At 49.9% G+C, this 23,917-nt stretch overlaps 1 protein-coding gene across 1 annotated transcript in view; it reads left to right on the top strand.

Moving 5' to 3' along the window:
• The window catches only part of WDFY4 (WDFY family member 4), a 283,986-nt gene that overhangs the window by 239,601 nt on the left and 20,468 nt on the right, over positions 1–23,917 (top strand). The window contains exons 48-52 of the mRNA XM_012651295.1: positions 7,528–7,570; positions 8,663–8,782; positions 11,244–11,361; positions 12,062–12,171; positions 22,051–22,204. Coding sequence (XP_012506749.1) covers positions 7,528–7,570; positions 8,663–8,782; positions 11,244–11,361; positions 12,062–12,171; positions 22,051–22,204 — 545 coding nt within the window. The remainder of the gene's footprint in view (positions 1–7,527; positions 7,571–8,662; positions 8,783–11,243; positions 11,362–12,061; positions 12,172–22,050; positions 22,205–23,917) is intronic.

The raw sequence follows: 23,917 nt of genomic DNA, 5'->3' as shown, positions 1-23,917 counted from the left end.
TGTGCCCAGCCCCACCCTCGCCTCCCCGACATGTCCTTAGACCAGCCCTCGGAGGCAGAGGTGCATCCGGCCCTCGCTTCACCAGGGGGCCTCCCCTTTGCCATTTCTTTCAGTCCTCACAACCCTCTTCTGAGGTCGGAGTGTCCCTCCCATCCCATGGGTGAGGGTGCCGGGTGGTGGTGGTGGGAGGTGCGAGTGGTTTGTCCAAGCTCATAGAGCCGCCTTAGCCAGGACTTCTGGGGGTGAATGTGCTTCCCATTGCATCAGAACTCCCACCCCCATGCCTGTAAAGCGGCAAACAGAGTGCCTATATAAAAATTTTCAGCTTCACTACATTTGGCAATTATCTGGTTAATTTGACCAACACAGCTCTAAGTACCTTACTGGGATATTACACATTTATAGCTTTTTCTGCCCCTAATATTATTTACTCCTCTGTCCTCTGCATGCGTGCTGCCTGGGAAGCCGTTAGCTGTCACACTGCCTCCTTCCCCCTTGCGGATGATAAGAATTCAACTTTTATTTGGAGCAAAAGTTCCCAGGGGATCACATGACCCAATAACAAAAGATTATGATTTCTTATTGGTTTAATAGCATCTATTTTGTAATTCTGAATGTACTCTGTTTTAATTGGATTTGTTAAAGGAACAAAAGGGAATAGGTGCCTTACAATTAAAATAAAATACTAAGATTACTAGTTTAACAGACCAGAAATTCCTTGTTCATATGGTTGAAACACACAAACCAAGCTCAATACAAGGAAAAGTCGAAGAAACAAAGAACCAAACGTGGACCCAGCACCCTGAAACCCCACGAGGTGAGCGTCAGTTGGGTTTCAGATGATGTATTTTAAGCGCCAGTATTGTGAGACAGACATTATTTCACTTTCTCCATGCAGATAAGGAAACTGAGGCACAGAGGAGCAGCATGGCAGGGCGGAGTGCAGTCCTCAAGTCCTGCCATGGACTCGAGGAGTACGTTCCAGTGTGTTCCATGAAGAGTTCCTCTTTGCAAGACCCAGCTCAGCCTAGGACTTAACCACTTGTGAGTGGGCTCCAGTGTTCAGGATAACTTGCAGAAGGAGTTTACCACCAGACTTCTCAAAAGACGGATTGTTATCCAAACCCCACTGCAGCTAGCAGTAATCAGGTTTGGGCTGCTGAAGTTACGTTCATGGGCTCAACTCTGCTGGATGAACAAGCATTCCCATTTCCGTTTCCTTAAAGGGGTGACTGGTTGGGAGAAGGCAAGCAGTTCACAACTGGTCTCCGCCTGCTGGAAGAGCAGCAAAACTGTTCCAGGAGACCCAGACCCTGGAGGGAGAATCCAGCACGATCCCAAAGCCCTGCTGACTCACACACCTCCTTTCCCGAGCTCACCCATGGCCTGTGGCACCAAAGGACTCCCCACTGTGCCCCCAGTTAGCCGCCCTTCCTGGCTGGGGCACGGGGAAGCTTCCTCCTTCCCTAAACAACACATTAGCTCATGTCTAGGGTTTGTAAATAAAGCACACTGGGAGAACAGGCATTTCCAAAGTTGCTTACTCAAAGGAGGAGAGGGAAAAAAATCGGAGTTTGAAGCCATTGTAGTTTGGCAAAGTTAAATCGATAAATACAGGGCCACCACCAGAGCAAAACTTACCCTGTTAGGCCCCGTTTCTGCTCCTCAACGGTGAAACTTTGTCACCAGGCAACAAGGGACTCTGGACCTGAAACTAATTAGCATAATCTTGAGGCCAGCGTAGGAAGCGAAAGGACACAAGCGGAGAAGGTCTCCAAGACACACAGATGCCTGTCAGGCCCGGCCTGTCCCCCACAGAGGGCACCCCCAGGCCCAGAACCTGCAGTTCCTGCAGCTGTGCTTTGTCTCCGGGTTCAGCAGGAGGATTAGAGGGTCGATGGGGAGGAAGCTGGCAGCTGGCTTTCCAGGGCAACTGCCCTCGGGAGGGAGGAAGCCACGCATTTCCCTTTGAAGCGACACACATTTTACTTCAGTAGCATTCAGTCCCGTGAAGTATCACTCCACTTCCTTCTAATTTGTCCACATATTTTTCTGCTCTTTGGTTTCCGAGAGCAGTGTCTTTTGTATGTTTATTCATTTGAATTTAATTATCTCTTGCTGTTTTGTTTCTTTGCACCCTTTTTACACTATTAAATCAGGGTAACTATAATACTCATAAAATCGTGCAATTCTGTAGTCACTTTTTTCCTCAATTTATAGTATGTCGTTAAATGCTGATGTGTAGTTTCTAAAATCTACATCTTGAATGAGTGCGCAATACTTAGTCTCCTGGACTTTGTTTTTCCGGTTGTTTCCAATTCGGCACTATCGTGAAAGGCTGCAATGAATATATTTGTGCATTTATGGTCTTTTTTTCGTGTTTTTTCGTTACAATAAATTTCCAGAAATCGATAAAATGAGTAAAACAAGCTAAGTGCTAAAATTATTATGCAAAGGATAAAACATGGTATAAAAATTAGAAAATACTTATGTAGAGATAAAAATGCTTTAAATTTCTCTACCCAGATATGAATTAGAAAATAAATACAATAATTGTCAAATAAATAAAATAAGTAATTTAAAATACAAAATTAATCTAAACAAGTACAAAAAAGCAAAATGAAATAACTTCAATTTAGAAATAAAAATAAGATAAATCATTAAGGCAGAATTAATTAACTATAAAAGTTTGAATACATGAACACCACCACTATTTTTTGTTTTTTGTCCAAAAATAAAATAAAATACATCATTTGGATAGTAAACGGATTTAAATGAACTAGTGAGTGAAGATAACTAGCGAATTAAAAATTCCCCAAAACTTCAGTACGCAGGATATTTCTAATTAGAATGTATATAAAAATACATAATTTAAATTAGAAAATAATGTAAAAGCATAAAACACATAAGAAAAAATAAAATTAATATTTTAAAGAAGAAAAAACACAAGGAGATAAATACACTTTAAAATGTAAATAAGTAAAACCTTACAAAAATTAAAACCACTTGTGATTTTGGCATCTAGAGGTAACTTTATATTGTATAAACTTCCAGACTTTTAATACGGCATGGTTATGCACTAACAATGTAGTAAATTTACGAATGCTCATTTTTTAACTAAAGGCCTCCAAACATATATCAATTACTAGTTTGTCAGGTAGCTGGCTTTGAATGCGATCAGGATGAAGATTTTGTTGTTTGTTTGCATGTGTTTTATTTTCCCCTGCAGAGCAAAGAGCCTGGTGTTCCGGGTCAGGGCCCCTGGCCGGGGGCTGGTCCTGGCAGGCGCTCTCAACAGCCCAGTGTTTCAGGTCTTACGGGCACCTGCTCTGGGCCAGGCTTCGGGTGGGCCCCAGCAGTACCCTTCTCACTCCCTCGCCCCTGCGTCTGTTCCCTCATCTGTAATCAGAGGTAATGGCTGCTTCACTGGGTCTTTGTAAAAATTAGACAACAGGTAAAAGTCTTTGTAATCTGTAATGGGCTAGACAGTTACTAGGTGTTATTATTATTGGGTCTAGAACTGTGTGCAAGATTTCTACGTGTTAGGGAAATGAAGAAAGGAAATTACTACCCTGTAAGCCCCAGGGAAAGCCTCTGGCTTGAAGGAGCGTCTGTCTCCTCATGCATGTCTGTGGACCTGTTGCCTAGACCTGAAAACCAGAGTGCAGGCTAAGCCACATTTCCTTCTGAGAGAAAAAAAATGGGGAGTGTGTTTGGCTTCTCACTGGCAGGCCCTGCTCATGCCACACTCTGTCCCCTGGCATTGCCCAGCTCACGTGTTCTCTACTCAGGGAGCCCCCGGGCAAAGGCTGTGCAAAGCGATGGTTGCCCTGTCCTGAGAAGTAGCCCAAACCCATTAGCAGGCATGTGCTTCCAGTTTTCCAAGATACGTGAGTTTTCCTCTTACTGTGGTCGTGTTTTCCTGAGGCCTCTTAGCTCAAGAATGAAACCCCTCAGTTACTCACTAGCCCATTTCACTACGTCCTCATAACTGTTTTGCAAATAGGCAACACAATGCAAGAGAATCTGGAGGGGCAGTGAGATTTTGAGAGGTGTCTGCTTTAGCTCAGGGGCCCAGGTTAACCGGGAGGCCCTCCTTGGACATCTGCCAGTTTAGGGTTAGACCTAGCCTCCTAGTCCCAGAGGTGAGGAAGAAGATGGGCACAGACCTTCAGACTCCTTCCCGGGCTGACAGGGTGCAGCTTCCATCCAGATGGGTCCCTCAGCAGAGACCCTTTGTCCTAGGGGCTAATCCCCCACCTCTGAAGGCCCAACCCTGGGCTTCTCTGCCGGCCCATCTAGGGGAGGCGGGAGCTCCTGAGAGGTGCCTTCGGCTCCCTCCTCGCAGCCCACTCTGGGGGCCTGGCTTCAGGGCGGTGTGGAGCTGGTTAGGTAGAAGGGCAGCGACATAGGGAAGGCCCCAGGGCCACGGGCAGTAGCATTTAAGCTTCTAAAGCACATCTAGGGGGTGAAGGACAGAGATTTGGTTAAAAATGAAGCAGCATGGATAAAACTTACCCCTCAAAATAAGGCAGAATTTGAACCAAGTCTAGCTGATGACCATGCACAAAGTTTGGATTTGGAGATATCTTCCCATCTTTGGAAGTAATCTGGCAGAGGCTAGTCAACTGCTCTGGGGTGGCAAGGGGCTGGAGGGTTAACATGATATCCTCTGTGGGCTCACCCATGCTAGTCCAGGGTGGGTGGGCTGGGTAACCTCCCGTGTCCTCACTGGCTTTGTTTGAATTCTGTTCTTCTCCACTCAACTCCCAGTTGCCCAGGGGCCTGGACTTCTGCCCTGGAGCTCAGTGCAGCCCCCCAGCAAGCCATAAGGAACTCCTCACAATTGTTACCTGCTGGGCTGATAAGCAGGTGATCCCATTTACAGGTTGCACAGTTATTCTGAGATAACCCAGGAGGGACCCGGCAGAGCCAAGCAGGTCTTGTCCAGAAGCAGATCCCCGCTCTGCTGCCCACTCTTCTTCTTCCCAGAGTGGAAGAGAACCACCCCTGCTCTTGAACAGCATCCACACCCACCAGGACCATGCCTACTGAGGGAGTCCCATGCCCACAGCTGTGCCAGCCTTTTCCAGACCTGTGGTCACACTAGCTCTTCCCATGCTCCTGCATGGCAGGTGTGGTCAGCGTGTTGCAAAGGTGAGATAACAGTTCAGAGAGGGTTGGGGTCTTGCCTAGGGGTCCCCCATTAAGTGGTGGAGGTAGAATTTGGATCCAGTTGTCTTGACTCCAAAACCAGAGCTCTTTCCCACACTGCCTCCCCCAGACCCCAGGAAGGCTTCAGAAAGCCAAGAGTCACCTCTAGCATCTCGTTCAATCTAAACCTTGCACCATAATGGTAGGCGATACAAGATGCAGTTTGCCAACTCTTAAAGAAACACTTTTAAGTAATCACCAGATATGTACAGTATTCACACAGACCATTTCTAGAGTTCTGTAATTGTGTTCAGATTAATATGATTTTAAAACAATATTTTAATATTTTAAAAAATAGAACTCACCTTTGATTAGGTGTCTCGGCACTGCTGGAAGGTAGTGGTGTCTTCTCTGATGGTACCAGAAATGATGGATCTTCCTTGGAGCTCATAGCTGATGAAATGAAGAAAGGGTTGGTGAAATGCCTTTTTCTTCTGCACACCATTCCACCTGATGGCAACATCACAAATGACCACAGGCAAAATTCTAGAACCCTTTCTGAAAACGAAGATGGCAGAAGCTGCATCTCATTTCCTGGACCCTAACGGCACATTTAGCTTCCTCTTGTTGCTGCCCTGTCAACTTCTAAACCAGGGCAGCCAAGTTAGCAGGCTTTGGCCTACCAGCTGCATATGTTCATGGCTCTAAAGGTTCGGCATGGATCCTTTTCAAGGTGACGACCTTCACTGTCTCCAGCCTGGGCTCTGCCCTTGTTCACAGCCTTAAGAGCAGCCTGCGCTCCAGAACTGGGGTGGGTGGCGGATCGCAGAGCGGAAGAACCAAATCTTCACTTGAGCCATTGCAAACTAAAGTAATAAATCTGACCGTATTTTGCCTCTGTTATTGTTTACCTGGATAAAATGGCCCACGTCGATGACTTCTCTATTAGGGAGGAAGAAGGGAATCCCGGCCTAGAGGTTGCTTTCTGCTTATGGAAAATCTGCCAAGTAAAGACTTGAGTGCAGAGGGCTGGGGAGCCCAGGACAGGCGACGTGATGGCAGGCCTGTGATGGGAAGATGGAGAGGTGGCGTCCCCACTGGGCACTTGGGCAGCCAGGCCTTGTCTAGACGGGGGCCTGAGGGATCCTGGAGCAGTCCGTGAAGGTGGGGCAGGGTGTACGTGGGGGACGGGTCTGTGACCCCCTGAACAGGGCTGTGACAAAGGGGACGGATGGAGTGAGGGGACATGATTTGACTAAGTGTGTTGGAACATCTTGAACAAGGACCTGGTCTTGTTAGTAGACAAGAGTGGGGAAGAAAACAGAGCTGGGAAAGGAACCGAGGGACACTGTGGAGGCTGCGGAAGTGGGCTCCGCACATGAATTGAGCGTAAGGGACGTTTCAGGTGGAGAGGGAGGGCCCTTCTCCATGCCCTCCGCAACATTGCGTTTTGTCACACTTTTAAACTCCTTTCTTCCAGAGTGGTCAACAGTGGTACTTCATTGGCTCTATTTGTGTATCTTGATTGTACAAGTGTAAATGGTACCGCCTTTTAAGAGAACAATTCAACCAAAGGTAGCGAAATTGGAAATGCTCACACTTTTTAACCCAGTAGTACCATGGCTAGAAACCTTTCTCATGGATAAGTCACCGAGGTACCCAGAGGTATGTGCCCACAGGTGGTCACACAAACATGGGCTGTGAGGACAAAGTGGCAAGTCAGTCTGTCATGATCCACCCACGCAATGGCATCCTGTGACTCCAGAAACAGGGTGTGATAGAGCAACATGAGCCGGTCCCCAGAGGTGCCATGAAGCAAGTGAGGCCGGGTGGAGACCTGAGTGTATGATGTGATCCCATGTATGACCAGATGTAGGCGTATAGGCGGGCATATGGGTAAAGTTTTCCAGAATGATACACTAGAAACTGTTGACGGTGGATAATTCTTGAGCCGGAGCAGTAGTTTGGAGACTCTTGTACTGCATGGCCTTCCATAGTGTTTGCATTTTTTTCACCATGTCCGTATAGGATACCCTCATGCCAAAAGAGCGGGCAGGGGTTGGGCAAGGAAGGCCAGTGTGGCTGTGGGAATCCAGTGTGGGTTGTGAGGGAGGCCCTGACCCTGTGGCTGCATGTCCCTTGAGACTTCTTGTTCTGGAGTCACACGAGAAGGACAGTGCCACAAGAGCCTAACTCAGCAGGGCAGAGTCGGGCGAGAAGAGCTGGGTGCTAGTCTCCTCTCACTGGCCCCGAGAGTGGCTGTGGCTTTCCTGGATGCCCTGGCCCCGTAAGGGCCAGGAGGACCCCACGTCTCCCTGGTTCATGTTCATGCCTTGGGATGTTTGGTCACCACCATGGTTTTCTGTCCCACAGGAGATACCCCGGATCCGACAAGACCATGCTGCAGAAGTGGCAGGTACAGTGGCTCCTCCAGAGGGAAACCCTCTGGGAATGCAAACCAGAAAGTGGCTCAGCCCCCGTTGTGGAGAGAAGCATGCAGATTATCCAAGAAAGGAGCTTCTTTTTGTTTGTTCAGTTTACCCAATGTCCCAGCATTTCCCTGAGAGGGTCTCCGTGGAGGACGGCAGATTGGAGCACTGCAGTCAGAGCTGGGGAGTGAGTGTGTGTGTGTGTGTGTGTGTGTGTGTGTGTGGGCACATGTATGCTGTGGCTGCTTCCAAGGGTGCATGCACACGCCCCATCCGTGCAGATACACAAACATTCGTCACTTCTTGTTCCTGGGAAGGCACAGGTGGCTTCCAGCCTGCACGAGTTGACATTCAGCCCAGGGTTCTCATGAAAGGAAGGGACTCCAGGTGGACCAGTTGTAGAGATTGTGGGACAACAAGAAAGTAGCTCTTGGGCACTCATGTCCAAAATCCTCTCCCTGGGAGCAGGCCGGGGAAAGGAGGGACCCTGAGGAGCAGCTCCCACGTCAGCGATGATGGCTCGTTCCCCAGGCGGCCTTGGTGAATTGTTCCCAACCCTGTTCATCTTAAGACGGGGGCCCCGGAGAGTGTTATCCCAACAGGGACAAGGACAAGCCAGCTCCCCAAGTCCCAGAGGAAGACAGAGCATTCAGCCCATGAGCAAGGGCCCCTTTCTCTGTGACTAGCATGTCCCCTCAGCTTATTTTTCTAACCAGCGAAGGGTCAGCAGTAAGTTTACCTACAGATTTTGTGCTATTATTTTTTAGCAACACTTGAGTATGAATTCAACAGTTAACACAAAAGAATGCTTTATCCTTGGCTTTGGATCGCTGAGCTGTATTTTATTTTCTGGCCGACTTCGCATACTCACTTCATTCAGTTCAGACTGAAATGAGCGCGTGACTCCCTGAGTCGGTGCCGGCTAAGGCAGACATGCAGGGATGCCTGGGGACGCGCAGGCAATGCCTATCCTCACCAGGAGAGCCAGGGGCTCCCGCTGAGGGCTGAGGGTGAGACCTCGAGGCCTCGGGAGAATGTCAAACGTGTTTGGGCTATCCCCTCTTTGTCTCTTGTGGCAGAAAAGGGACATCAGCAATTTTGAGTATCTCATGTACCTCAACACCGTGGCCGGGAGGACCTACAATGACTGCATGCAGTACCCGGTGTTCCCCTGGGTCCTCGCGGACTACACCTCGGAGGTAAGCGCCACACAGAGACCGCGGCGGTCCTGACGCCCTCTCACCCCATGACTGGAGCGCGCAAACTCGGCGCGCAGAGCCTCAGCTGGGAGGTTCAGTTCCCCGAACCTGGGTACCTGGGCCTGACGGCTGCTCGTGCTTGGATCTTGGGGCCCCGCGGCAGCCTTCGGAGTCCGGCTGCCTGGGGTCCTGCCTTGGCTCCACCACCGTGGCATGATCCTGACGAGCACAGTTGCTAAAATGAGCCCCAGAGGGTTTCCGGCTTACTGTCTACGGTGAAGGCAGCTGACCCCATCTGCTAAGACGCTGCCATAGCCAACACTGGGACACAGCTGCAGTCACAGCGAGCTGGGTCAGGGAATTCGTTCCTAGAATCAACATGTGCAGGGAGAGAGAGGGAGAGGGAGGGCGAGAGAGAGAAAAAAGGAGAGGGAAGGAGAAAGAGATAGGAATACAGAGAAAACAAGCCACTCTCCCTATAACTCGACTTCAGAAACCCAGAGGATGGCAGCTGGGCTTCCCCTAGGGTCTGGACTAAGACATGTAGCTGCGGTGACAGGGAAGGCTGGTGGCAAGAGGGCAGGACCAGAAGACTCATCTCTTTTGGCCTCCACCCCTGGACCTCAGCAGGCAGCGGAAGGAGGAGGAGGAAAGCCACACAGCTGGGCCGCGGTGATGTCCATGTGTAAGGGACGGAAGGTGGCTGGGTCACTTGTTCAGACGAGCTGGTCGGTCCTGCCTAGGGCTGCCGGGATGGCAGAACCCTAGGACTTGGGAGAGGAAGACTTGCTCTTTTGTGATCTCCCGTCCCCACTACAGATGTTGAACGTGGCAAACTTGTCTCACCGCCACGTGCCGCAGCTTGTGGCACTCCAGGTCCATCCAAGGCAGAGGCATTTCAAACACAAAACTTACACGTTGCAAAGTGGTGGTTTACAAGCCTTTTTTCTTTAGCCCATATCATGTATTTAAAATTTTTATTATTTATCAACATTTAATAATTGGGAGATTTCTCCTAAAAGAATCTGGGTTTCCAGTATCTTTTGGAAAATCAGGCTATCTGGCAACTAGGAAGCACTCTGACCTGGCGAGATTGCTGGGGCTGAGTGTGGATCTCCACATGTCCCCTCCCTCCTGCCTGGGGGTCTTAGGAGGAGATGCCTCACTCTCCCAGCTTCTGCAGGCATTTGAGACGCTCCCTTGTAGAGCTGCTACTAAAAGAAAGAGGGTTACACAGAAACACCTCCTCCTATAAAGAAATGCAAATTCTGGGAATACGCGGCTCCTCCGCTAAGGTGCAGAACATTTCTGCCAAAAGAACTGTCCCTGAGGTGTCAACAGAAAAGGAGCCAAACTCTGTAAAATAATTTAAAGAGGTTTGTTCTGAGCCAAATTGAGGACCATGACTCAGAGCCATGCCCAAGAAGCCTTGAGCAGTGGACTCGGTGTGGCTGGGTTAGTTTGGTTTTAGACATTTCAGGGAGACAGAGGTTACAGGTGAAGTCATAAATCAATACGTGGGAGGTCTACATTGGTTTGGTCTGAAAGGTGGGCCATCTCAAAGCGGAGGCTTGTTAGTTATGGGAGGATTTAAAGACTCTTTGACTTATAATTGTTTAAAAAAAATGAAACTTTGTATAAAGGCTTGGAATGTTTTAAGTTAAGATAAGGAAGTCTGTTAATCAAAGACAGCTACTGGCCATGTGTTTGTTGTGTAAATTGAGGATCTGCAGGTTTGTCTTGATTAGCCTTAGGCCTGTCAATGGGTTACAAAGGACATCTCCAAGAATAGGGGGGCATGATGAGGCAGGTCCCTCCTCATGGCTGGCAATTCAGTTTTAGGGTGTCCCCTTGGCCAGGAGGGGCCATTCAGCCACCAGATAGGGGGAGCCTTAAGATTTTATTTTAGTTCACAGAGGGCACCCGGCCCTGAAACTCTTCATGTCTCCTCTGTTGTGTGTTCCCAAGGCCAGGGAAGGGGTGATCATTGCATGCTTTCACTGCTCAGAAGGACCTTCAAAAAAATGAAGTAGTTCCTCTCATTTCCTTCCAAACCAGATGACTTCTAATTTCATATAAAATCAGTTTGATTTTAAGCAAGAACTCTGAACTATTGGAGTAAATTACTCTATGAGGGCAACAGCCAAATGCCTTATAGACAACAGGAATTCTTTTGAAAGTCTCTTTTCCGTAGAGGGTGGCCATGTTCTGATGGGTCAACTTGGAACGGGTTCAGTGTGAACTCAATCTTCCCCTCCTCCTATTTTCCATCTCTCCCCTTTCAAGTCTTTCTGGATCACTGGCTTCGGGGCCATAAAACCCCAGCCTGCCAGCTAATCACTGGAGGGGTCAGACCAAATGACAATAAACCAATAACGAGAACCATAAAACTGAAGAGCGTGGCTCTTAGGGCACTAGGGGGTCTGGGGGAGTTAACTGCAGCTGAATATCTGCCTTCTAGACGTTGAACTTGACAAATCCCAAGACTTTCCGGGATCTTTCAAAGCCCATGGGGGCTCAGACCAAGGATAGGAAGCTGAAATTTATCCAGAGGTTCAAAGAAGTTGAGAAAACTGAAGGTGAGTAGATCCAGCTTGATTTCATGTGCAGTGCTGCTCATCCAAATGCACTCAAGTGACAGCTGACAACAACGTAGACGCTAGCCGACACATGATTGCGTCTGAATGGAGAACTCTCTAATCCAGGCTAAGAATCACCTGGGGAGCTTCTAAAAGTTACCGATGTCTACGCCACACACCTCCCCCTAGAAATTCTGATTTAAATAAATCTGTGGTGGGACACAGCCCTGGTGATTCTACTGTGAAGCCTGGACGGAAAGGTATCCTGCTAAGGGCCAATGACGCCAGACCTCGCGGCAGGCGGTGGCGAGGGAACTGTTCATTCAGCCCTCCCTACATGCCCGGTGCAGGCCGACCTGCTTCACATACGCAGTGGCCCGTTTCACAGAGAAGGAAAGTGAAACTCAGAGAGTTCGGGCAACTCACTCAAGATCGCAGCCTCACAGAGGCAGAGCGTGCCCTTGTCTGGCTCTAGAACCTAGTTCTCAAACTCCCTCCATCTGCACGGCACCTTTACCAGTTTGCCACATTCACATGCCCCCTGCACTCTTACTGCCTTAACGTTTTTCTTTAGGTCTGCTCCCTAAACTTTAAAAATGTATGTTTCTAAATGCTGTTCTTGAGCATGGTATAGCCTGTGTGTCTGATGTATATGAGCACACGTGGGGAAGCAGTGCTCAGGCGTGTCCTCTCATTGCAGGAGACATGACCGTCCAGTGCCACTACTATACCCACTACTCCTCAGCCATCATTGTCGCCTCCTACCTGGTCCGGATGCCACCCTTCACCCAGGCCTTCTGTGCTCTGCAGGTGAGCTGCCGCCCCGACACACATGAACACACACACACACACAGCTGTATCACACAGACCAAGACCTGGGCTCAAACAAGGAGGGGCCCCTTCTGCTAAAAACTCAATTAGTTAGAGTGGGCTTGCTAGCCAGAAATTCCCACTTGACGTGGGCTCCAGGATTCTGGTCCCCAGCAAGTTCTTCATCAGTTACACCTGCACATCTGCCCAACAGAGTCTTGCAAAAAAACTACGAAAATAAGCAGTGAGATATGAAAAAAATATTAAATACTTGATATAAATAAGATTTAGTGGAAAAGGAAAAGCTGTAAGCTTGGAGACTAGCAAGGCAGGTCAAGATTGGAAAAATAAATATAAGAAAAAACAATGAAAAGAATATGACTCAAGACATCAGAATGCATAAATCTGTGGTAAGTACAAACAAAATATTTAAAGACTGAAAGGAACAGCTAAACCGGAAAAAGGAACTAACCAACTCACCCACAAACTAACAGACCATTACACCAGTTTAGGGTTGCCAAGTTTTTCAAATAAAAGTACAGGATGCCTAGTTTAATTTGAATTCCAGATAAACTGAGATTTTGAGATAAACAATGACTTATACTAAACAAACAAAAAAAATGGTTGTTTATCTGAAATTCAAATTTAGCTGGGCCTCCTGTATTTTACCTGGCCAGCCCGACTCCAGTGTGTGGTGGTGTCCAAGGCATGTGGGATTTCTGGGCAGAGTCCCTCATGGGCAATGTTGTGAGGGTGCCAAGAAGCTCTTTTCTCCTATTTCCCTCTCAATCCCATCACTGGGATCCTGCTTCCAAGAGACCCCTCATCCCAGGGAAACAGCTTTTCAATGGGGAGAACCCTTGGGTAGCCCAGCTGGCTCAGCCGACTCCAAAGCAAATATAGCACAGGGTCCGAGTCCATAGACTGACCCGATCAGACCCTGCAGTGGCCCTGGGGCGAGGAAGGCATGGGTCACAGTAGGCAACAGACCACTGAACACACAGGGACTTGCTCTGATACCTCAGCTTCATCTCGGACAGGCATGAGTGTCCTAGGAGTTGTGTGTTGTGGTCTGACCTCACCAGCAAGATCACTCTTTGTGGTCACTCGGGGGACCTTGACCCTGAGAGACCAAAGGCCACCCTTGGTCCGCGCTAAAGCCAACTCCTGAGCCCTGGGCAGCAGTGAGTAGGCAAAGTCAAGGTGCTTTCTCCAAATAAGGAGCAAAAACCCTCCTGTCTTCTGTTTCTTGGCACAGCCTTCTCTCTCCTTGACGGCACAGCTCGTCTAGACATTGCATAACCTCTTCTCCCTGGAAATTCACTCAAAAATAATAAATGTGCTTCCCCTGAGCCTTTCTCAGGCAACAAGCATTTTAAGTAAGTTTGGTTTGGAGAACAAATGGTCCCAGAGCTGTACCCCATGCCAGGAATCCCATCCAGATGTTGCTCATTAACCCACAAGAAATGATGATCACTGTTGATGATAGTGATGGATTCCGTTACTGGTTTCCATCCAGGGAGTTGAAGTGTTCGGGATGCTTTCAGAGTTTCCCTTTGCCCTCTCAGTCGGATGCATTAAAGCTACAAGCCCCGGCTCTACCTGTTGCTCAGGGTCTTCTCACACTGGGAGGAGGCGGAGGGAAACAGAAGCAGCCTGGGCTGTGAGCTTTACATCCCAGCTCTGCCGCTTGGTGATGCAAAATCTTCTGCAAGTTATTTTACCTCTGGAAATGAGGGTTAATTACGCACATCTCACTGGGCTCCTGAGACGATTAAATGAGGAAATGTGGAGAAAGGCCCCCAGGTCGGGGCCTGACACTACATAGGTGATCAATCACTATTAGTTCCTTTCTTCCCTTCTCAATCCGCCAGATCTAATCTCAGCAGTCGTGAGCTTGTTCAAGCTGGTCTACTCTGCTTTAAGCTAATTTCAGGCAGTCTGGAGGGCATCAGAGTATTCTAACATCACATGAGCCAGACTACACAGGTGTGCTGTGAACCCACAGGGATATTTGGGTTATGGCCACCTTGAAGTTTATCGCTAGTTTGAGTTCATTTTAGCCAGTTTGGTCCACCGGTGACCAGGCAAAACTAGTTTTAGATGGTCTAAATCAGCGTGAGATGGTCAGAGCCAATTTTATATGCCTTTAGGTGGCACAAGTGGAGTTGTATTAGCTTGAGCCCTTTTGACTCCCACGTTGAAGTCTCTCATGTGACTCCTAGTTTTGGGGGCTCAAATCTGTCTTTGGCAGATGGAAGCATCCAAGTTGGAATCGTCTGGGATCTTTACAGGTGCTTCTGAATTGGTCTCACCTTCCTACTTTTAAATGACTCTTTTAGAGGGTCACAACTGGTCTAAGCCTTTGGAACCAGCAGAAGAACCAGCCATCTTCTCCTTTTTCCTTAAGAAAAAAAAAAAAAAAAGATGCATTTTAGCTGTCAAGGGAAGGAGTACAAAGGCTTCACCTGTGGGGGACCAAGCCAGGCTCACCTTTGGGAGTCCTAGTGCCTTCACAGACCTTAGGAATTTTCTGGCATCTTCCTGAAGTCAATCTCCTGCCCCTACCCTACCCCACCTCCTAGGGTTCAGTCCTGTCCCTCCTCAAGAGACCTTTGCTTTACCCCTCTGTGGTGACAAGAAAAGGAGCCTCCCAAGTCTCAATAGCCTGAGGCCCTGACTTCCAGCCTGGGGTGGATCAAGGAGTGGGGGGAGCGAGAGAGGTGTGGAGGGTGCAGAACCCCCGCTGCCAGGCCTTCTGCCTTTGATGGGGACCAGAGCCGGTGTGCACAGAAGAGGCAGTACGAGACAGTGCTTTCCCACTCTGCATGGGGCAGACTCTGCCACGCACCTGTCAGCGCGAATAAGCCACAGTTGAGAGCTCAGGTTCTCTGCCATGTCTGACCTTGAGCAGGTCACTTTCTTCCTCTGGGACTCAGTTTCCTTTTTGATAAAATAAAGCAGGTGGGTGAGATGATGACTCTGAAATCCCTTTTATAACAGCAGTAGCCTCTAATGCTCATTAAGCACTCACTGTGTGCCTGGATGGTGCTAGGTACCTTACAAGTATTATTAAAATTTTTTTTTACCATTTTATTGTGGTAAAATATGCATAACATAAAATTTACCCTTTTAACCATTATTAATCATGCAGTTCAGTGGCATTAAATACATTCACATTGTTGTTCAGCCGTCACCACCATTCATCTCCAGAACTTTGTCATCTTCCCAAACTCAAACTCTGTACCCACTAAATGGTAACTCTCCACTCATCCTTCCCCCACGCCCCTGGCAACCACCATTCTACTTTCGGTCACTATGAATTTGACTACCCTAAGTCTCATGTAAGTGGAATCATACAATATCTGTCCTTTTGTGACTGGCTTCTTGCACTTAGCACAATGGCCTCAAGGTTCATCCATGTTGTAGCATGTGTCAGAATTTCCTAAGGCTGAGTATGATTCCATTGCTTGCATAAACCACGTTTTGTTTATCCGTTTGTCTCTCGATGGACACTTGGGTTGCTTCCCCCTTTCGGCTGTTGTGAACAGTGCTGCCGTGAACACTGTTATGCCTTCCACGTGCTGGTAAGTCATTGGACCCTCCCTAGGTCGTGAGAGGGCACTGCGATTAATCTCAGTCTCCTGGGCCTCTAGGAGGTTACCTCCCTCAAGAAGTGACATGGAGACGAGATGGGTTCCAGTTCTGGGGACACTGAGCCTGAAACACTCACTGTAAATAAAGTGAGGTGGGGTCTACAGAGGTCACCCGGAGGGGACAGAGCGTTCAGGGGATAGGGACACATTCCATTTTCAAGGTCACGTTTTCAGTAGAACAGTTCAGTCTCCCTCATGCAACATCACACACAGGCACACACGCATGCAGTGTGACCTGTAGGCAGTCATGCAGTGTGCTGGCTGCATGTGTGGGCAGCCTGGCCCCCTGGTACTCCCAGGGCAGAGTGACAGGCAGCACGACAGCTCTGCTGTGGAGTAGCTGTGTTGTCGCATGCCATGTGCCTGTGCGGTGCACCCAGTGTAGTCTGCTGGGCTGCTGGGAGGCAGGCACGGGGTCCTGTGGGCACCGTGGCATGCTCAGCGTGTGCTGTGCAGAGCTGTGACAGCACGAGGAGCGCCCACTGCATGTGGCGCACTCTGATTCCTGGCCGCAAGGAGTGCTTTATTCCTCTCACGTTTAAATGTTCTTAAGTTTGGGCTGGGTTTAGAATTGACACATACCTCTATCATTGCTATGTTTATTTGTTTTTCTGCCCCAAACCTGTTATTACAATGTTAAATTCTTACAATCCAGAAAATATGGTGTATGTATCAGCAGGTGGCAGGTGCAGGCAGTGTGACCGGGCCGTGTCAGCTGTGTGCTCTATTATCCCCACTCCCTTGGAGGTGTGCACTGCTGTCTGTGGGGCCCGGGGGGCTCGTCTGCCCCAGCGGTGCCTCAGCGTGCTGCTCTTCTTGGGAGCCTCGCCCTCCTGGGGCTGGCGTCTGCGAGCTTACAGAAAGTTGAGTCACTGGGGGCCAGGCCCCTGCTGGAGCCCCAGCCCATGCACCTGTTCCTGCTCCCGTAAAAGCACCAGTTGCGCTCAGGCTTCAGATGAGACCCCGCCTAGGCGGGGCCCAGCACGGCAGCCAGCGCCCAGCCAGGACACAGCGGCGGCGGCTGCTGCTGCATTTAATAAGAAACAGAATAAAGTGCTGTGTTAATTAAGTCACAGCCCGTGTGAAGTCAGCTGTTACCAGCAGTGGGGATGGGCTTTCTGAACCACCTGAGGTGAGATGGCTGGTTTCTGTGCGAGACAGATGCTAACTGCAGAGAGCACCGAGAACCACGGAGGAGCGCTTGGCCTGTCCTGCCTGTTTACCTGGAGCTCGCTGTGGGTTCCTGGCTCCAGGGGCCAGTTCCCCAGGGTGGGGCGAGCTATGCGCCTGGGGAGTGAGGAGGCCGCACTGCCATGTCTGTGCCCACACCCGTGTCAGCCCTGCCTGGTGTCTTCACTCACCGCGCGCAGCTCACACCTGCCTCTGAAGCACGTAGCCACCTCCTGGTACCGCCGCCTCGCGCAGGGCTGGCCCCGGATGCAGCCGGGGCTGCCGGGCTGGACTCGGAAGCCTCCAGCAGCACAGGACGTGGGGTCTGTGACGGCCCAACCTGTGACTTGACGAGAATCCTTCAGGGTCTGCAGTGTTCTGTAGTTGTTATCATACAGACTCCATGAGGAGGATTAGAAAAGGCACATGTAATAGAGCCAGATAGTTCTGGGGTAAACTTCCTGGCTCTAGAACTTTCTAAATGGCAGTATTGAATAACTGAGCGTCAGTTTCTTCATCCTTTAAAATAAGCCCTGACCGGTGGGTGGTGAGGAGTAAGACAACGTGAGACTGTTTGGCTGTTTCTGAGCACTCCGTGTATATCTCCTCTCCCCGAAACAGCGGGCAGCATGTGTGTTGACATGCCTTCGTGGGGTTTACTCGTGTAGAAAGGGCCACATCCCACAGGAAGGAAAGCTAATGGCTACTCCGGGACCAGCCCGTCCTCCTTCAAGGCTGATCAGGCAGCCGGGCTAGCGTGTGGGCTTCCCGCATACCCCGTGGGACCATGGCCGGGCATGTTCCTGCGGAAGCCCAGGGAATACGCCCATCCGGCTCCCTCCTGCCCTCACAGGTCTGCCCGTTTAGTTCTCTGGCAGCAGTGTTGCCACATGGCTGCCTGACAGTGCGCTCTGTTTCCTGTTCCCTCCACGGTCCTTCAGGTTCCCCACCCCCTTGCCCCTGTCCTGGGCACTGGAGGACCCCACTCCTCTGCCGTTCCCCCCATGCTCCACCTCCCACCTTCGGTAACATCTATCTCCTTTTTCTTTTCCATTTTCTGAGCCTTTGGGTGCCTTCCCCATGCACACTGAGACGGGGGCCCAGGATTGCTCCCCAGTCCCAAGTCTATGCAGGGAAAGACCTAGGGGCTGGGTTCACTGGGCACCTCTTTCTGCATGCCCAGGGCACCACGTGAGGTATGACTCACACACACACACGATTGTTTCCACACCCACAACAATCGTCAAGCTTTGCAGAGGAGGGCATGGGTGGTTAAATGGATTAAGAAACTCACTCATTCATCCTGCAAGAATGAACTGAAATTCTTACCCAAGTCGGCCTGGTTCTAAAGCTAATGTGCTTTCCACCATTGCACTCTGCCTCTTTGATGGGAAAAGGCAGTGGTTTAGATAACTGATATATCTATAGGGTCCTGTAAGTGAATCGTTTGCTTGGGATACTTTTAAACTACTGGAAAGAATGTCTGCAGTGAGAACGGGTTGTCAGCCTGCATGGAAAGTGGATCCCATTATCTAGGTGTGGAAGCAGGTTGACTTGACTCAGTCCCATCTAGAAGGAAGAATAGACTTTCTAGCGTATATTACAAAATATCCGTGCATTTGGAGGTCCTTCAGCACATTCAGGTACTGAATTTCCTATGGGTGTGGATCAAGACTTGAACATTTTTCCCAGAATCCTTTCCCTGGCCATGTTGGAGAGGGTTTAAGAATGTAGCAATTGAAATGCTTACCCAGGGACAATGGTGCACACAGACTTTGTGTCTGCACGGTAGAGGAGCGTTGCCTTTAATACAGATCATTCCTTTTCAGGGTCTGCAGTTTTAACTGCCGGACCGTAATTGTAGACTTTTCCCTGATTTCAGTTGGGGTTGATCCAGCAACGGTCCTTGTCAGCCACTTCTGTTCCCATTATTTTGCTCTTAATTTTGATTCATTTCTTAGCAATATTGAGGACCTCTTAAAGGATTTTAATTGAGGAAAGATACCTAGGGTTATATTATTTCTGAATCTTTAAATATTCAAAACATGTTTCTGGCATCTACATATGACTGATGTTCTAACTGGGCATAAAATCCAAACAGTTTTGCTCCAGAACTCTCCAGCCTTGACTTGCTGCCACTGTCTTGTGGCCTGAACATCACATGGGAAAATCTTCTGCCAATAAGAAGTTGTTCTTTTGTTGGCAATAATAACCTGGCTGTTATTTTTTTCAGTCCATTTGGATACATGTAGAATTTGTTATTCTTGTTTGTTCGTTTGTTTGTTTGAAGACATGAGGCCTCACTATGTTGCCCAGCTGGCCTCAAACTCCTGGGCTCAAGTGATTTTCCTGCCTCGGCCTCCCGGGTAGCTGGGATCACAGGCCCGTGCCACAACGCCCGGCTTCTCTGTGCCCGATATGCAAGAATATCTGCAGCACAGATTCAGGGTAAATCCTGGTTCCGTGGTTCTCTCTGATCACTTTGTTTCCTTCAATCTCCACACTTGATTTTGCTGCTGTTTCCTCTCATTTGGGTTTGGGCGTCCCTTAGGTGGGTGCTCCGTAAACCTTCATTGCGCCTCTCAGCCTCTCTCCTCGCCCTTTCTTCCCTCTGTCTTTTCTTCCTTTTCTCATTCCTTCCTTTCCTGAGAATTAAGTCCGAGCTGGGACTCATTGCTGGCAGCCACCAGAGTTGACGTCAACCCACAGACTTGCAATGCAAGTAACAAAGCAACTCTACTTTTTCTTCTGGGGAATTTGGTGTTTTCTTTTGTATTGCAGAAGTGAGAAAACCCATTAATTTTGAAACAAATGTATGCAAATACATTTATTAATATAGGAAATAGGAAAATCAGTTATTGCTTCCTTTATAAATAATACAGGCTTAAGTTTTAAAGATATTACTTTTGCTAAAATGCATTAGACAGCTGTGAAAAAATAACATTTTTCTTTGTGGTAATATCTTTAACCAGATTTGTAGCACTAACAATATTCCGTATGTATATATTATTTTTATTTAATACAGGTAATCTTTTTATTACCAAATCATATTGTTTCTCAGGAGATTATCATCAGCACTCATAAAAGCTGCGGAAGGGAAACGTGACGACGAAAAGGCATCAATCTCCCGTGGATGTGAGGCTCAGGCTGCAGATTAAATGCACAGAGCTTTTAGTGCATTTCAATGAGTGACGCGTTAGGTGCAGATCTATTTAGACACCCCATCCCCATTTTATTTCCCTTTAAATTTAAATTTGATGGTGGACACCATCTCCTGATTTCAACTGAAAGCAGAGTGACCCTGGGGTAAAGCCACATTGTTGAGCTGCCCATGTGCTGTGTTTGGTTGAGACCCCACGGGTAACTGGGTCTCTCCGTGTCCCTGTCCCTGTGTGGAGAGTGACCCATGGATCTCACTCAATCCTCAAGTCTGACTCAAAAAATTAATCAGCCGGTCCATGCCCACCAAGATGCCCGGGTGCAGCCACCTCACATGTGTGGCCGGTTCTCCTCTGTCAGAAGGAGCTGAGTCCCCCTTGGTCCACACACAGTAGGTCAAGTTTGTCCAGGTCCCAGGAGGCCCCCAAGGAAACTGTCATGGGGCCAACCCTGCCCTTTGGCATTGCATCCATGGGTTTGACCCCAGTCCTGCCACTCACTGCTTGGCTGACCTTGGGAAGATCAGTACACTTTGAGTCGCCTCAGCTTTCTGGTCTACAAAATGGAAATACCAATTCCTTCCTGATACACCTACTGTGAGGATTAGAGAGATGACCCATGTGTAGCCCAGATATGCCAAAAGAAGGCTCTTGCCCTTCTTTGCCCTTCACCTGCCACTGCTACTGCACAAAGCCTCCGTAGGTAAATGCTGATGGGGATCCTCAGCCCTCTGAGCAGGGAAGGGGGCTGCCAGACGCAGAGGAGGCACCGCCATGCTGGGCTCTGCCCTTTGCTCTTGAGGCCACATGTGTGCTCTGCAGAAGATGGCAGAAGAAAGGCCCAGCCTTGATGAGAACAAGTGAACTATGAATCCCAGGAAGGAGGATGTTCCTTGGCTGTCCCAGAACATAAGTAGACCCAAGACCCAGTTTCAGCAACTCTTTGCTGAAGTCTCTGTGCCCCCAGCATCCTCATTCCTCCAACCACCACTTGGGTCTGAGGCACCTCTGCCTCCTCCCAACCCCCGAACCACTTAATGAATGAAGTTGGCATCAACTCAAAAAATTCGGCAATTTGGATGGGAAGATCAAAGCATCCAGCGAAAGAATCTTCCGTAAGTCTTACCTGGTCCAACCCTAACTACCAACCTTGGGGCTGCATCAGGCCACCTGTGGCGATAGGCCTTGTCAGGTGCTGTGGACATCTTGTCCCTCATGGACCAGCCTCCTGCCCCTTGAGTGCTGGTGTTCCTCCAGCCCTCCATCGTCAGACCAATTTGCTCTTATCAAGGCTGAGCCCACTGGGTCCAGAGCCCCTTCCTGCTCAGCCCCCTCCCCCACGGAATGCCACAGGCTCTATGTTAGATGTCACCAGGGCGCTGACCTAACCAGCTCTCCTCCTGCCTCTGCTCCTTGCTGGGGCCTGGCACTCTGATCAGAACACTCTTCTGTCTTCCCTATCAGCAGGCTTCCAGACTACCTCCGTGGTGGGCTTCTCCAGGAGACTTCCCCTGACCTTCCACATAGAGTGGCTACCCACTTCTTGGTCCTATAATTGGTTCTTTACTTCCTGTCTGTGGCATTCAAATGTGAGCATCTCAAAAGTCAAGTCCAAGTCATTCTCATTCTTGCTACCTCATGTAAGTGCCTGATTCAGAGCTGGCCCTTGGCAAACTCGGGGAATGGTCAGGTGGCTTTTCTACATCTGCTCTGAAGTCGGATTTCCACAGCAGGGAAACACAGATCCCTTGGTCACCATGGGTCCTGTATCCTCCCTGCAACCTCTGGTGCCAGGTTCCAGAGAGTGATGGAGCGAACGGATGCGAGGTGGAGGCCCATGCCAGCGGTGCCCGGCCAGCCAGAGGGTCTGATCATGTTGGCCCCTTTTCCCACAGGGTGGAAGCTTCGACGTGGCAGACAGAATGTTCCACAGCATGAAGAGCACGTGGGAATCGGCCTCCAGAGAGAACATGAGCGATGTCAGGGAGCTGACGCCGGAGTTCTTCTACCTGCCTGAGTTCTTAACCAACTGCAACGAGGTGGAGTTTGGTGAGTAGAGGCCTGGGCGAGGCCAGGGGTTGGGGATGCAGGGCGCTCTCTCCTGCAGCCCCTGGGTCGTGACTAACTTCGTCAATGACTTTGCTGGGCCCTCTCCAGAACAGTGTGGCTGGTGTGAGGCCTCCCCTGGGTTGCAGCACCTGGATGGAAAGGTGGTTGCTGAGGAAGGACACTGGGCGCCAGGCTGCCAGGACAGCGCTGAGCCACAGCCCCGAGCCACAGCCCCACCCATGACCTTTCCTCCAAGGGTCCTAGGCCTCGGTCTGGAGCGAGGTGGTAGCCAGGGAGCAGGAGCCCTTGGTTGTACATAGCCCAGGTCTGGCACTGCCCTGCCTGCTACATAGTGACCTTGGGCAAGCCCCTGCCCCACACCAGCCCTGTTTCCTCTTGTTCCATAAATGGGTTAACCTGGACTGAGGGAGGGACCCAGAGATGCTGGGTGGGGTCCCAGGACCGCTTTGCAGGCACTTGTGGCAGCTCCTCCTCTTTCCTGCACTTCAGACCCCCACCCAGGAGGAGCCGGGACTTCTTTAGAGGAGCAACAAGCAATTCAGGAAGCCCAGTGGGCAGGTCCCGTGGTGCATGGGCCTCAGAGCCTCCCCTACACACGGATGTGAGGCTGAGTCAGGCAATCTGTGGACGGGGTGTGTGGGCAGGGCGTGGGCCAGGGGCAGCTGCGGGCACTGGCCTGGCTGGGAATGCCCCCGGCAGAGAGCACTCATGAGCCATCACCAATGCACACCACGGACCCCAGGGTCCCCCTTCCTCAGGGCTCTCCTTCCTTCTCCTGGGCCAAGCCAGGTAAGGCCCCAGGGGAGCACAGGTAAGGAGATTAGTTTCCACTTAATTTTGTACAGTGGTTTTCAGCCCTGGATTTGCAGCCAAGATCTCTGTGGAGCCTGCCAGTGAGTCGGCCAGGCCCAGGGAGTCTGACCTGTGGCACTTGGTGGCCTCAGCAGACTGCCAGATGCCTCACATCTGTCAAGGATGAGAACCAGATACATCCAAAAGACAGTCATGAAGCATGGTGAGGCCCACAACAGGAGTGGGTCAGTGAGTGTAGGAGCCAAGGGGAGGGCGGCCACCCAGCCTGGGGTCGGAGCACCGACTCTGTCCTGGAAATGCAGCCAGGCCTTTGAGGGACATGTGACAGGCTCAGCTGCAGAAATGATGGCATGTAACAGCGACAAGGGCCAAGAGAGCAGGGCCCTCAGAAAAGGCAGGAGAACAAGTGTTTATTGAGTATCTACCATGTACAGATGCTTCTTTAGGCACTGAGGATTAGCTGGGTCTCCTGGGATGGATTGTGCTGAAGATGTTCACCTTCTGAGTGGGGATGGGGAGAAGCAGGGGGAAAATATGGACAATTTCTGTATTATAAGGGGAACGTTGCTGGGCACTGGAGAAGTCTTATGAGGAAAATGGGTTGGAAATGGTTTGAGAGTGACTCAGCAGGACCCCTGTTACTCTGGTCCCAGGAAGGACCTGCAAGAGGACGACAGGTGAGCTGAGACTGTGATGAGAAAGGCCAGCCCGGCCCTGTGGGCCAGAGGGAGCAGGGCCAGGTCTTGTTCTCGCTGCTCCATGACATGTCTGGAGGGTTCAAGCAAGACTGTGGCTCACGCGCATTGAGCAGCCTTCATATGCCTGGTATTGCTCTAAGCGCCATTACGTGTATTTTCTCTTTTAATCCTTATGCCAGCC

The sequence above is a fragment of the Propithecus coquereli genome, unplaced genomic scaffold (assembly GCF_000956105.1).
Source record: "Propithecus coquereli isolate 6110/MARCELLA unplaced genomic scaffold, Pcoq_1.0 Scaffold351, whole genome shotgun sequence".
Taxonomy (NCBI): Eukaryota; Metazoa; Chordata; class Mammalia; order Primates; family Indriidae; genus Propithecus; species Propithecus coquereli.
Note: the sequence above shows the minus strand (reverse complement) of the source record. Positions and strands in the feature narration are given on the sequence as shown.